The 12,412-nt window shown below is 39.7% G+C and overlaps 1 protein-coding gene across 1 annotated transcript in view; it reads right to left on the bottom strand.

The window, feature by feature from the left end:
* Nucleotides 1–519: 519 nt before the first annotated feature.
* The window catches only part of LOC134567962 (putative ferric-chelate reductase 1), a 31,772-nt gene continuing 19,879 nt past the window's right edge, over nt 520–12,412 (bottom strand). The window contains exons 4-6 of the mRNA XM_063426141.1: nt 9,592–9,683; nt 6,276–6,405; nt 520–893 (exon numbers count right to left, since the gene is read on the bottom strand). Coding sequence (XP_063282211.1) covers nt 834–893; nt 6,276–6,405; nt 9,592–9,683 — 282 coding nt within the window. The 3' untranslated portion in view covers nt 520–833. The remainder of the gene's footprint in view (nt 894–6,275; nt 6,406–9,591; nt 9,684–12,412) is intronic.

The raw sequence follows: 12,412 nt of genomic DNA on the forward strand, positions 1-12,412 counted from the left end.
ATATAAATCTTTATCTATCTCTGGAATGTTATTGCAATGCTGACAATAAAATGGTAAAGTCAATTTACTCCTCACCCTTGACTGTAGGAATAATATGACCCATTGAAATGCCCATTACTGTTTGAAAGCAGGGGCTGAGCTGAAAATGTCAACAAACGTGCAGGCATTATCTCAGTTACTAGTGGCTTCTGGCAGACAAATACGTTCCTCTACAGGCTTGTAATCAAAACAAGAGTATAAATGAGGTTGATTGAGGCTTTATGGACTATAATTCATACCGAAAAATACATGAAAATGAAGCTGTTTATACTTTATTTGGGTATTGAAGTAGTTAATGCATAAAAGTAAAATATAGGCCTGCATTTAGTAAGCTTTCCAAATAATTCTATACTGTTAGAATAACTTTCAAAATGATTTATCTGCAAAAATTCCCATAGGCGTTAATGGTGACCTTTGTAGAGAAATAATTTGAAAAGTTATTCTAACACTATTGAATCATTGAGCTTATTAAATCAAGACCATAGCAAGTTTATATCAATCATATTTTGTGCCTTTACTCACAGCTAAATCATTTTATTCATTTAATGTTTTAGTCTATAATAATCATGCACTTAAATTAAAAAACACTCAAGACACATAAAGCATTTTAACTTGCCAGAGTCTATCACTTCTTCAAAAGTGCAGATTCCTGGGATGAGAAAGGCCTGCAAGCTGATTGAAATATATCATTATATCATTTGCCAATGTCTAACTGGACAACTACCATTGTTTGTTATACAAGGGGAGCTCTGTTTTGATTTCTTCTCAATCACTTGGACTAATTATCTGTAGATTCAAATGAGATTGGTGATGGAGATGATTGCAAAAAGCAGGAGTCCATGTACCGTAGGAATCTGTAAGAAATAATAAACTTTACTAATTTTACTAAAATTAAGCAAATGTAGCAAATGTAGCAATAGAATGGTAGCATTACAAACACTTTTTTTTATTTAACTAAATAAAATGCGATATCTCGCGTTGTCAGATCTATCTTAAATTATTGCAACCTGAGCAATATTACTTTTTTTTTCCTATTAGCACATATGTATGAGTCTTCAGAATCTCATTGTATTTAAAATGCAAACAAGACTCCAGAATCCATATGTCACAGGGTCATGATTTATTTGAATACATTGGCTGATACACAACGGAACAGGAACGGTAGCCTTGAACTAGCAACCAAACCTGGGGAATGTGAGAGAAATACACTTAAGATTATCTATACTCCACATTTTAAATTACGATGATCAGCTCTGCAGCTAAAAACTAGTCATTACCGTATTTAAGCTCAACTGAATACATCTTCAATTTGCCCAAGTCCTTTTTATACAGTTGTTCTATTTTATCCATGAGACACTGCCAAACTTATTTGTGTGTCATCAAGATATCACATAGCCTTGTAGCTCCTATTGCAGGTTAATTGAGAAATATACTAAGATCGATAACACGCAAAGTCTGATAATCCTTTGTGATAGTCTGTGTATAAATATAAATCACGCTGAACTATCTAGAGTAAATAAAGGTATAATCCTTGGTTTTACCTAAATATAACTCCCCTTTACAACATTATAAACAGGTTTATGGAATGAGGTTTGGTGAGTCATCTACAAATATTTTGCAAGTCATGCCCTTGAAAGCGTTATTGAGAGATGATTTTTTGTGTGTGTGCGCGCATGTTCTGGTGGATGATACTTAGGGGAGATCATCTTCTAAAGCTACGGTTTCCTCAACGTTACTGTGACCTACTTCTGAATTATATTTAATCATAACACATTTTGCGCAAATTATGCGACTGAAAGGTGACTTGACGAATAAATGTAAACACATTCAACTAAAATGTAATAATCCAGAGCAATGCCTGTGTAGCACTCTTAAGATAGAAATTATTAGTTCTTCCCTACAGAGTTCAGTAACTTTGATTTCATTTGGAGAAAAGATAAAATGAAAAGTGAATGCACAAAACTATATTCTTCAGATAAAAATGGTAAAAACTCAAATGACATTGCAAACTCCATGTCTGTAATAGACGATGGTTATTGAATTTAACATTGCACAATATGTATTGCTCTGTCCTAATGGTGCTGTTGATATCTGCCTCTTCATCCCCACCCCATTTTCTATCCCCATTACCTTTGGTTGTACTTAGATGTTAGATGAATGTTTCTTTCTATGTCTATGTGCACCAATTGTCTGACTGTGTTATAATTGTATACCCAATGCAAGATTTGCATATTTAACATGGCAGGTCTCCTTGACTCCTTTCAAAAGGCTCTACATTGCCATTTCCTTGAACAAGGAGATTTGCACTCTTGAGAGACTACTGATCCATCACTTAGAGGTGCTTCACATTTAAGCTTTATTCTCACGTGATAACTGATCTTTTAACTGTTTCTCTTTCTTATGTCTCTTGCTTTTTTTTTTTTTAATGTTCCTCCACATCCCTTTTTTCTCATTTTTGTATTATTATTATTTTTTTTATGGTGTTGGTGCCTATGGGAGCATGAGTCATCATGTAAAAGGCCTCAAAAGTCAATTGAAACAAATAATTTCTGTGTAATATTATATTTCTCAGGGTGTCAATATTGTTTTTGTACAGGAAACAATTTTCTCAGAAGACATGACACCTGAGATTTGAGACATGCCATTTTCTACAGTTTGCCATGCATAAGCTTACCTCCAAACATAATGTGGTTTAAGTTTTATTTAAAAAAAACAAGTGAGTTGGTTGAGAAACAAACAAACATACGCTCAGGGGAGATATTTGTTACAGATGGGTGGACTCTTTGACTCTCACGTCAAACTACTTACTGTATATCGCTGAGTGACCATGGCAACTGCTCCTTTTCCACCCTAAAATCTATACTAGTCAACAGGGAGTCATATTAAAACTATAGCATGCAGAGATTTTAATGCCCATGGACTGTTTTGTTTTGGTTATTTATCCAGTCTAGTATCTTCCAGGTTCCACCAAAACTCCCAACTGTTTATTTGTTAATGGTCAATGCTTGCTAGACAGAGAGATTACACCTTTTATTCATATTAACATAACTACTTGCGAATACACCACACGATCATAAAACCATGCATGATTTCTTGACTCATGTAGAATAAGTTGCTTAAACTTAGTTGTTCTAGATTACATACGGCTAGCAGAGAGCATCTGAGAGATCCATTGTTATGTGACCATGATGCATGGGTATAGGTATTGTGTGGAATACGTTTCTATGTTGATGGCAATACTACAGGAGATACCTTGAGAACAACAGTCTGGGTGGCCTTCAAGGCTCATATTAGAGGCAGATGTTTTTGTATAACATTTTCCATAATGCTCAGAATTATAGGAATATAGTCGACAAACATTGTTCTCAAATTCACTCATAAACTCTCCCCTAGCTAGGTTTTCATCCTTTTCCCTTGAATATATGTGAATGTGTGTGACTGGGTATGTCTATATATGTAGTATGTGTCATTCTCATGTGTTTGTGTATATCTGACTACATATGCATGTTTATTGTGTATAGGTGTAAGTACAACTCTAAATTAATTTGTATGTGCGTATAATTTCTAAGTGTTCTTTGATGGGGTGGGTAAAATGTTTTGCTCAGGGGGTGTATAACTGAGAGGTGACTGGATGGGCGAGCTTACTTAATAAGTGTGTAAATGTAAAAGGTTGAATAAGTTTAAAGGACTGAAAGGTGGGTGTATATGACTGAGAGGTAAAGTAGGGGTATGTGACAGGGTGGATGGATAAATATGAGTGCGACAGAGGTGTGTATGTGACAGGGTGGATGGATGAATATGAGTGCAATGAGAGGTGGGGTATGTGACAGGGTGTGTGAAGAGGTTGGGTATACTTACGGTGAGTATATTGTGTATTGCAGTGTGGCTGTTGCATGTGAACTAGTGATCTTAGTTGCTCCAACAATACAGCTGAGAGTTACTATAAAATTGAAAAACCAAATCCGTAGCCACTCATCTTAATTTAATGCCTTTATTGCAGCCATCACAAGAGACCGGATAGCATTTCGGCTCCAAACAATCCTACTTCAATGCTGTAATTTTCTTTTTGCACGTATCAGATCACAAATTTCTGGTGGAGTTTGCATTGGACTTGATCAGACACACTTTCTGTAGCTCTGTGTTTTGCTTGTAAAGATGCTGCAAAATATCTTTAAGCCTGTGCTTTTTGGACAGGATACCCTCACTGGCACCTTCCTTCTGGTTATGGCCCACAAAAGCAAGAATCCAAATGACCAATACCAGCCTAGACATTAGCAATCTACTTCAACGTTACTCCAAGGACCTCATGAAGGCAGATCCTTGCTGTCCATGGAGGACTCTTAACTTACCACCCTTAAGTTAAGCTTAACTTTACTGGGAAACAAATTACAGAAGACATGGTCAAAAGTTTGCTTGCTGATCTGCACTCAAACATCACTGTAGCTGTTTCTCAATTTAGGGATGCCATTACTGGAAGGAACACATGGATCACCCTAGTTGAAACCTCTACTAGCAAAAAAGACCCCCAACTGAAAGCCGTGGAGCAGAAATGTGCTGACTTGCAATGGGACCAACAGGTGACAACTCTCCATATATACACATTAGAAGATCAACAAAGACACAACAAGATTAAACTTGGAAGCAGTTCTCCCAAACTGTAAGGCTCTTCATGGCTTTGCTACCACCTAAACAGGCAAAATCAATATGTCTACAACGCTGCCTTTGACCGTTGCAGAGCTGAAAGTTAAGTTCCAAACTATGCAAGATAGGGCCTTATTCTTTTCATCTGTCAGGCTTACATAAAGACCCATTAAACTTTGACGACTGCTTTCTCCCAGTTTTTGCAGAACTCAATGGAATAGACCTGGCATTGGTCTAGCAAGTTGCAACCCCGAGAACAAATTATGCTATCAAGGACATGTCTTATGAATGGGTTTTCTAAGATTGTGCCTGTTCACTCATTAGGACATTGTTTATCACAAGCTTCACAGTATTCAGGACTTGGTAACACATCTGTAATAATTACAGGGATGCCTGGTCCCTGACTTGGGATCCACAACTGTCCCTCTATGTTTCAAACCAAAAAAAGTGGAAAAAGCGCTTAGATCCGAAAAGATTTACAAACAAATATATATGGTAAAACACCCTTTCAATAAAAAATAAAATAATACCAAAATTGGGATTATAAACAGTTTAGTACTTAATAGTGAACAGTGCTACATAAAAGCAATCACAATAATCTGTGCAAGTGTATAATGCCAGCAGCGCTCACCAAAGTGACACACATTCAATACAATGAATACCAAAACATGTAATGCGCTTGAGATATTTAACACAGGAGTAATATTCTTCATAAATCCAAATCTTTAAATAATAACATAAACACATAATATTGCAGACCATCTGTAACAATCAACAGTGGTAAATTGCCCAATGTTTTATATTGCCCTTTCCAGTGGAGCCAGTATAACCCAGAGTCATGGTGGTAAGGCTCTGTAAATGTGTGTTGGACTACTAGACACTTTATTATTCACTTTATTATTTACCACTTTTGATTGTTACAGATGAACTGCACAATTATGTGTTTGTTATTATTTGTAACCCAAGCACACCCCAAGTAACCCAAGTAACCCAAGCACACCATACATTTTGGTATTTTTGTATCTCCCTTCTCCTCTGGCACTATGGACCTAAACCATCTTCCAGGTAGGAATTGATCCCTCTGTCCTCTTTGTCCATTCAGGCAGGAATCAATTCCTCTGTCTGCTCCATGCTCTTAGGCAATAATCTACACCTCTGCTTGCTCCTGACACCATGTTTATAAAGATGTTTTATGTCTCTGAATCCTAGCTCTTTTACCCATCAGTCTTATGACTCTGTGGCTGAACCCACATGCCTGGAAGCATGCAGCCAGAAGATAGTCCATAAGACTCAAAGGACCACACGCAGTCAATATTTCCAAAGGGACTGTCTCAATTCTTTATTAATGAACTGTGACTACCTTTTAACCACTCTACATATGTTTTTACTCTTGCCTTTTTACCTATAATTATAAAAACTCAATTCAATCACTGTACTTTGCATATTGCTAATGTGGTGAGACATAAGTAAAAAAATGTATAATTTTAGATAGACATATGTATATATATACACACAGTATTTGTTAGTATACAAGATCCTAATACCATAGAGATTTAAATCAAGGTGTGTTTTCTTCTAATGCTGGTACTACTTACAGAAAACCCGTTATTACCCAGTACGCAATCGATGTTTCCCGTGCTATTGGATGAAGACGATGTGACATAGAAAAGTTTAGAACTAGCAACATTTGTCCAGAATGTCTTTTCCACTTGTACAACCGTGGCTCTAATAAGGAAAGATTGAAAAAGTTATACTGTAAATATTTTCATACAAATGAATTAAATTTTAAAGGATTTGTTCTAGTCTCACTGACAAAAGAGTCCACGGTTACCAAAATAATGCATTTAATCTTTTACCAGGGAATTCAGTCACATCATAGTGAGTTACACAACAATATTAATATAGCAGTATATATATATATACACACATACACACATATATATCCATCTATACTGCCTCCCTTGGTAAACTCATTAGCTCCTTTGGCTTCCAATATAAATTCTATGCAGATGACACGCAAATCTACCTGTCCTCTCCTGATCTCTCCCCGTCCCTCTTAACTAGTGTCTCTGACTGCCTCTCTGCTGTTTCTAACTGGATGGCTGCCCACTTCCTTAAACTAAACTTGACCAAAACTGAAATTCTGGTCTTTCCTCCCTCAAGTGTTGTTACTCTTGTGTTTGTCTCCCTCCAAGTCAACGGTGCTACCATCAGCTCCACCACGCAGGCTCGCTGCCTAGGTGTTCTCTTTGACTCCGACCTCTCCTTCAAGCCTCATGTTCAATCTATCGCCAAATCCTGTCATTTCCATTTCAAAAACATTGCACGCATCCGCCCCTACTTAACGCCAGATGCGACTAAGGTGTTGGTCCATTCCACTGTCCTTTCTCGCCTTGACTACTGTAATCCGCTTCTCAGTGGTCTTACGTGCTCTCAACTTGCGCCATTACAGTCCATAATGAATGCGGCAGCGAGGCTCATCTTCCTGTCCGCCCGCACCTCCCATGCCTCACCCTTCTGTCAGTCCCTACATTGGCTTCCTTTAAATATAGAGCTCAATTTAAAATTCTGGTTCTTGCTTTCAAATCTCTACATAATGCTGCTCCCACCTATCTATCCTCCCTTATACACAAGTATGTCCCGTCTAGGCCCCTTACGATCTGCTGAAGACTTACGTCTATCTTCTGTCCGTACTCCCACCTCTGATGCTCGCCTTCTTGATTTCTCGCGGGCTGCACCATTCCTGTGGAACTCGCATCCCTCCTCCGTTAGATGCTCACCCAGTCTCCACTCCTTCAAAAATTCGTTAAAAACCCACTTCTTCATAAAAGCGTATCAATTAAACTGTTAATAGCTCCCAACTGATTCCTCTTCTCTGCAACTGTCACTAGTCTAATACTATCCTTACCTTTTTGTGTCATTTTACCCCACTCCCTCTAGCATGTAAGCTCATTGAGCTGGGCCCTCAACCCCTCTGTTCCTGTTTGTCCAACTTGTCTGGTTACAACTACATGTCTGTTTGTCCACCCATTGTAAAGCGCTGCGGAATTTGACGGCGCTCTATAAATATCATAATTATATATATATATGTATATATATATATATATATATATATATATATATACAAAACACACACACTTTTTATTTACTATTTACAGAGTATATATATATATATTGTAGCGGACTGGACCCTGCACCAGAGTCTGCCCCAGTTTCCTGGAAGGGACTGCTTGCTCGCCTCCTGCCCAGTGATTATGGTCCCGGGAAGATGGGACCCTTTAAAGAACTGCATTTGGACATATAGTACTTTATTGTACTGTGCTGGCCTTTTAACAACAGTGAAGGGAAATACTGAAACTTTTTGGACACTTCCTCTTCCCCTCACCCGGATCCATTGTTCTCCAGCAGGGTGTTGTCCCAGGGACACTGCCAGACTCTTGTGAAACTGGTTTGGACCGGAAAGCCATGCTGGCAGTGGGTTTTAAAAATACTTTTGCTGACTTTTGAACCCCTGGTCTGATTCGTGCCAATTTTTTTATATGTTGTTCCCCTGAATGGATTGATTATGAAAATGTATGTTTTATGTTTGTGACATGTATATTTTAGAAGTTATAAATATTGTGTAAAAACTGTATTCCTCTGCCTGTGATAATGAGATTAACCATTGTGTTCAGTAATCATATCACAGGCAGAGGGGAGGATTTTGTGTGGGAGTTCCTGTGTGTATTGTACGGATTGATTGGTTGTTCTGTAAAACCCTGTGGGCTGTACTGTGTTTGGGGATTGGGAATAAAAGAGGCTGTATGAGCCAGGACAGAGAGTTCCTGTTTTAACCCTCAAAGTGAAGTGTCGTCTCATTCTTGGGGAAGGATTTATTGTATGCTGTTCCAGTTTGACTGTTAGGAGTGTAAACCTAATCGTATGGTTTCCTATTCAACTGTCTACAGCATTCATATGCTTGAGAGGATTTATATGCTTCTTCGGTTCGGTGATTGTGGTGTCTGCCAGAGTGCTTGGAGTCCTCAGGAAACGCTAGGAGCATCCTTCAATGGAGGTACCCAGTCGGGGTGCCAGGCCATCCGTTACACACACATATATATATATATATATATATATATATATGTGTGTGTGTGTATATCCCAGAAAAAGAGCACTCAGGAGGACTTTATAAGTGAAATACTTCCTTTTATTAATTTAGGGTAAAACACCCAAAACGTAGACGTTTCAGTCTACCAACTGACTTTCCTCAAGTCTAGTGGACATGATTGATGGGTGTTCTACACTAATTTAATAAAATCAAGTATTTCACTAACAAAGTCTTTCTGTATGTGTGTGTGTGTGTGTGTGTGTATGTATGTATGTATGTATGTATGTATGTATATATATATATATACATATGAAACATGGGGGATGGTTGCACTCACCTGAACATGCTTAAATGGGGTGCTGCTGGGGGCCATATTATCTGCTGTTTAGTAGATAGGAGAGTGCGCTGGATCTTGTGTATTGTTTATTATATATATATATATATATATATATGTGTGTGTGTGTGTGTGTGTGTGTGTGTGTGTGTGTGTGTGTGTGTGTGTGTGTGTGTATTTTTTTTTTTTTTTTTTTTTTTTTAGAGAGAGGGAGATAACAGGAGGAGAGATTTATCAAACAGCTGAAACTTGGGGGAAAGAGCTAAATAAGGTCTAATCAACATAAAAATCAATAAAACACCTCTCAGCAACCAGCACCTAAAATATAACGTATTTTTTGTCAATAAATCTCACCCAATATATAATACATCCCCCCTTTGCATAATAATTGTTTAATGTCTGACACAGGAAAAACCTGTTATATGATTTCATAATGTGTAGGGCAACACTGACATGCATTGTTTCATCTTATGTTACTACTGCAATTTACCTCAACTGGATATCCGTAATGTTATCTTTTGGTGCTACCCAGGTTACTTGCACACTTGACTTCCTTGAGCTACTTGTGTGGCTCACTGCAGTCTGTAGGTTGAATAAGGAAATTCATAATAAAGCAGCAAATCAACACAACCCACACTGGCTAGTGTATTTTGGACACAGAAATTGCAATTAGGTATTGGCTTATTCCATGGTGATCTGCGATTGGTAAACAAAACAAGACAGTCTAAAACACAGTACAATATAGGCACAGGAGAACAAATGATGATGAAGGACAGATAAACGGATTAAACATGCAGTTGAAGACAAAGTGTTAAATGGAGTTAAAGGGACAATCTAAGCACTAAGACAACTTTAGTGATGCTCTGTTAATTGCCTTCTAGATACTGCAACAGCCTCGAGGAGGACACGCCCCCCACCGAGGCATACTAAATCAACATGCTACCTGCAAAGATGCTCCCGTTGTGCTGAGAACTCCTGGAGGAAGTTTCACACCCAGTCAGACTTTCTCCATTATAGATTCGTATTGTGTTCATACAGCGCAGCCCTTGCCATACTTTTCCTCTCTCATTAGAAACTAACCTTACAGCCGATAGCTTTGCATGCTACCTTACCGACAAGATTAAACAGCTAAGGAAAGAATTCTCCCCACCTTCCCTTTCTATTTCTCAACCGCTCATAGATCATTCCTTTCCTACCCTTCAGACTTTCGCCCCCCAGCTACTGAACAAGAGGTGGCTGCACTTCTACTTTCCTCTCGCCCCACCACTTGCCCGCTTGATCCTGTCCCATCTCACCTTATCATATCTCTCTCCCCTTGTCTTCTACCTTACTTAACACACATCTTCAACTGCTCGCTCTCTTCTGGCCAGTAGAGTACACAACCCATGGGGCCCCGGTGCAAATCTGATCCATGTCCCCACCCCCAACACACACAGATACATACATACAGAGACACATACATACACACCGACACACACAGACACATACATACATAGAGACACACATACATTAAGACACATAGATACAGACACATGCAGATAGGCACACACACATACAGACACATACAGACAGACACACACATACACACAGAGACACACAATACTCAGACACATACACACACACACACACACACACATACATAAACATACACACACACACACACCCCAACACACATATACAAAATGTTTAGGTCACCCTCCTGTTTCCTATCTTTTAGGTGCAGGAGGGTTACTTTCCCTGGGTTCCAGTGGTGGATCAGGCTGGTGGTCCCACTCTGACTCCCTCTCCTTCCTCCCGCGCAGGCTCTCTCTGATAGCTGGGAGGAGTGACCAGGGCAGTCACTTCCTCCCAGCTAAAATGTCATACCCAAGGGGTTCTGTCGTGCTGTTAAAGAGCTGCAGCGCTGACCAGGGCCCACTGGAAATTCATCTCCATCAGGTGGCCCTAACAGCATGGGCAACCCAATGGGTTTTCCGCACGGGCCGGGCTACAAAACATGGTGACGGGCACCCGGTCGTGGGGGTCCACAGGGTGGCCGGGCCCCCTGGAGTTATGGGCTTGGTCGCAGCTGCGACCCCTGCGACCGCAGTTTGTATGCCACTGCTTCTGGCATTGTCCCTGCTGACCCTAAACATGCCACTGTAGTACCTTTCCTGAAAAAAACTACCGTCCATATCCCTACTCCCTTTTTCCTCAAAGTTTCTGGAAAGACTGTATGTCTCACATCCTCAATTCCAACTCTCTCCTTGACCCTCTTCAATCTGGCTTCCGCCCCCTCCACTCTACTGAGACTGCTCTTATCAAAGTTACTAACAACCTAATCACAGTTAAATCCAAAGGTCACTACTCCATGGTAATTCTTCTTGACCTCTCCTGCCTTTGACAACGTTGATCATGCTCTCCTTCTTCAAACTTTTCAATCACTTGGTCTCTGTGACTCTGTCCTCTCATGGTTTTCCTCTTATCTCTCCCAATGCCTATTCAGTGTCTCCTTTTCTAATGATACCTCCTCTCTTTGCCCTTTGTCCTTTCTTCTTGTCCTGCAACGTGTCACTGCTTGCCTTTCTTCCATCTCTGACTAGATGTCCTTCCACTTTCTGAAACTCAATCTCTCTAAAACTAAGCTCCTTGTCTTTCCTCCTAATACTGATCCTCCTCTTTCACTCTCCCTTTAAGTTAGTGGTGTCCTCATGAGTCCATCCTTTGCAAGCACTCTGTCTTGGCATTATACTTGATTCTGGCCTCACATCCAGTCTGTTACCAAATCCTGTAGAATCCACCTTAAAAACATAGCCCACACACACACCCCTTTCTTACACAATATGCTACTAAGGAGCATGTCCATGCTCTAGTAATTTCTTGCATGGATTCTTGTAACCCTCTCCAAATTGGTCTTCCCAAAAGCCGTACTGCACCACTACAGTCTGTAATAAATGCTACTGCCAAACTGATTTTCCTCTCCAGTTAGTCCTCTCACACCTCACCCCTCTGTCAGTCCTTACATTGGCTTCCTGTGTCATATAGGAGTAAATTCAAAGTACTAACCCATACCTATAAAGCACTGAACAATTCTAGCCCCTCCTATATCTCTTCACAGATCCGCAGGTATGCCCCTTCTCAGTCTCTACGCCCTGCCCATGACCTTCTCCTATGGATCAGCCTGCCTACCACCATTAGACTCTCCCTAGTCTTCAATATTTAAGAAGTACCTCTTTAGGAAAGCTTATGGCCTCCCAGAGTAACCTCTATCTCACATACCTGTCTTTACTCTCTACTCCAGCTCTGCTTCATTCCCACCTTATTTGATTGCT

This window comes from Pelobates fuscus, chromosome 7, assembly GCF_036172605.1.
Source record: "Pelobates fuscus isolate aPelFus1 chromosome 7, aPelFus1.pri, whole genome shotgun sequence".
In the NCBI taxonomy this organism is placed as follows: Eukaryota; Metazoa; Chordata; class Amphibia; order Anura; family Pelobatidae; genus Pelobates; species Pelobates fuscus.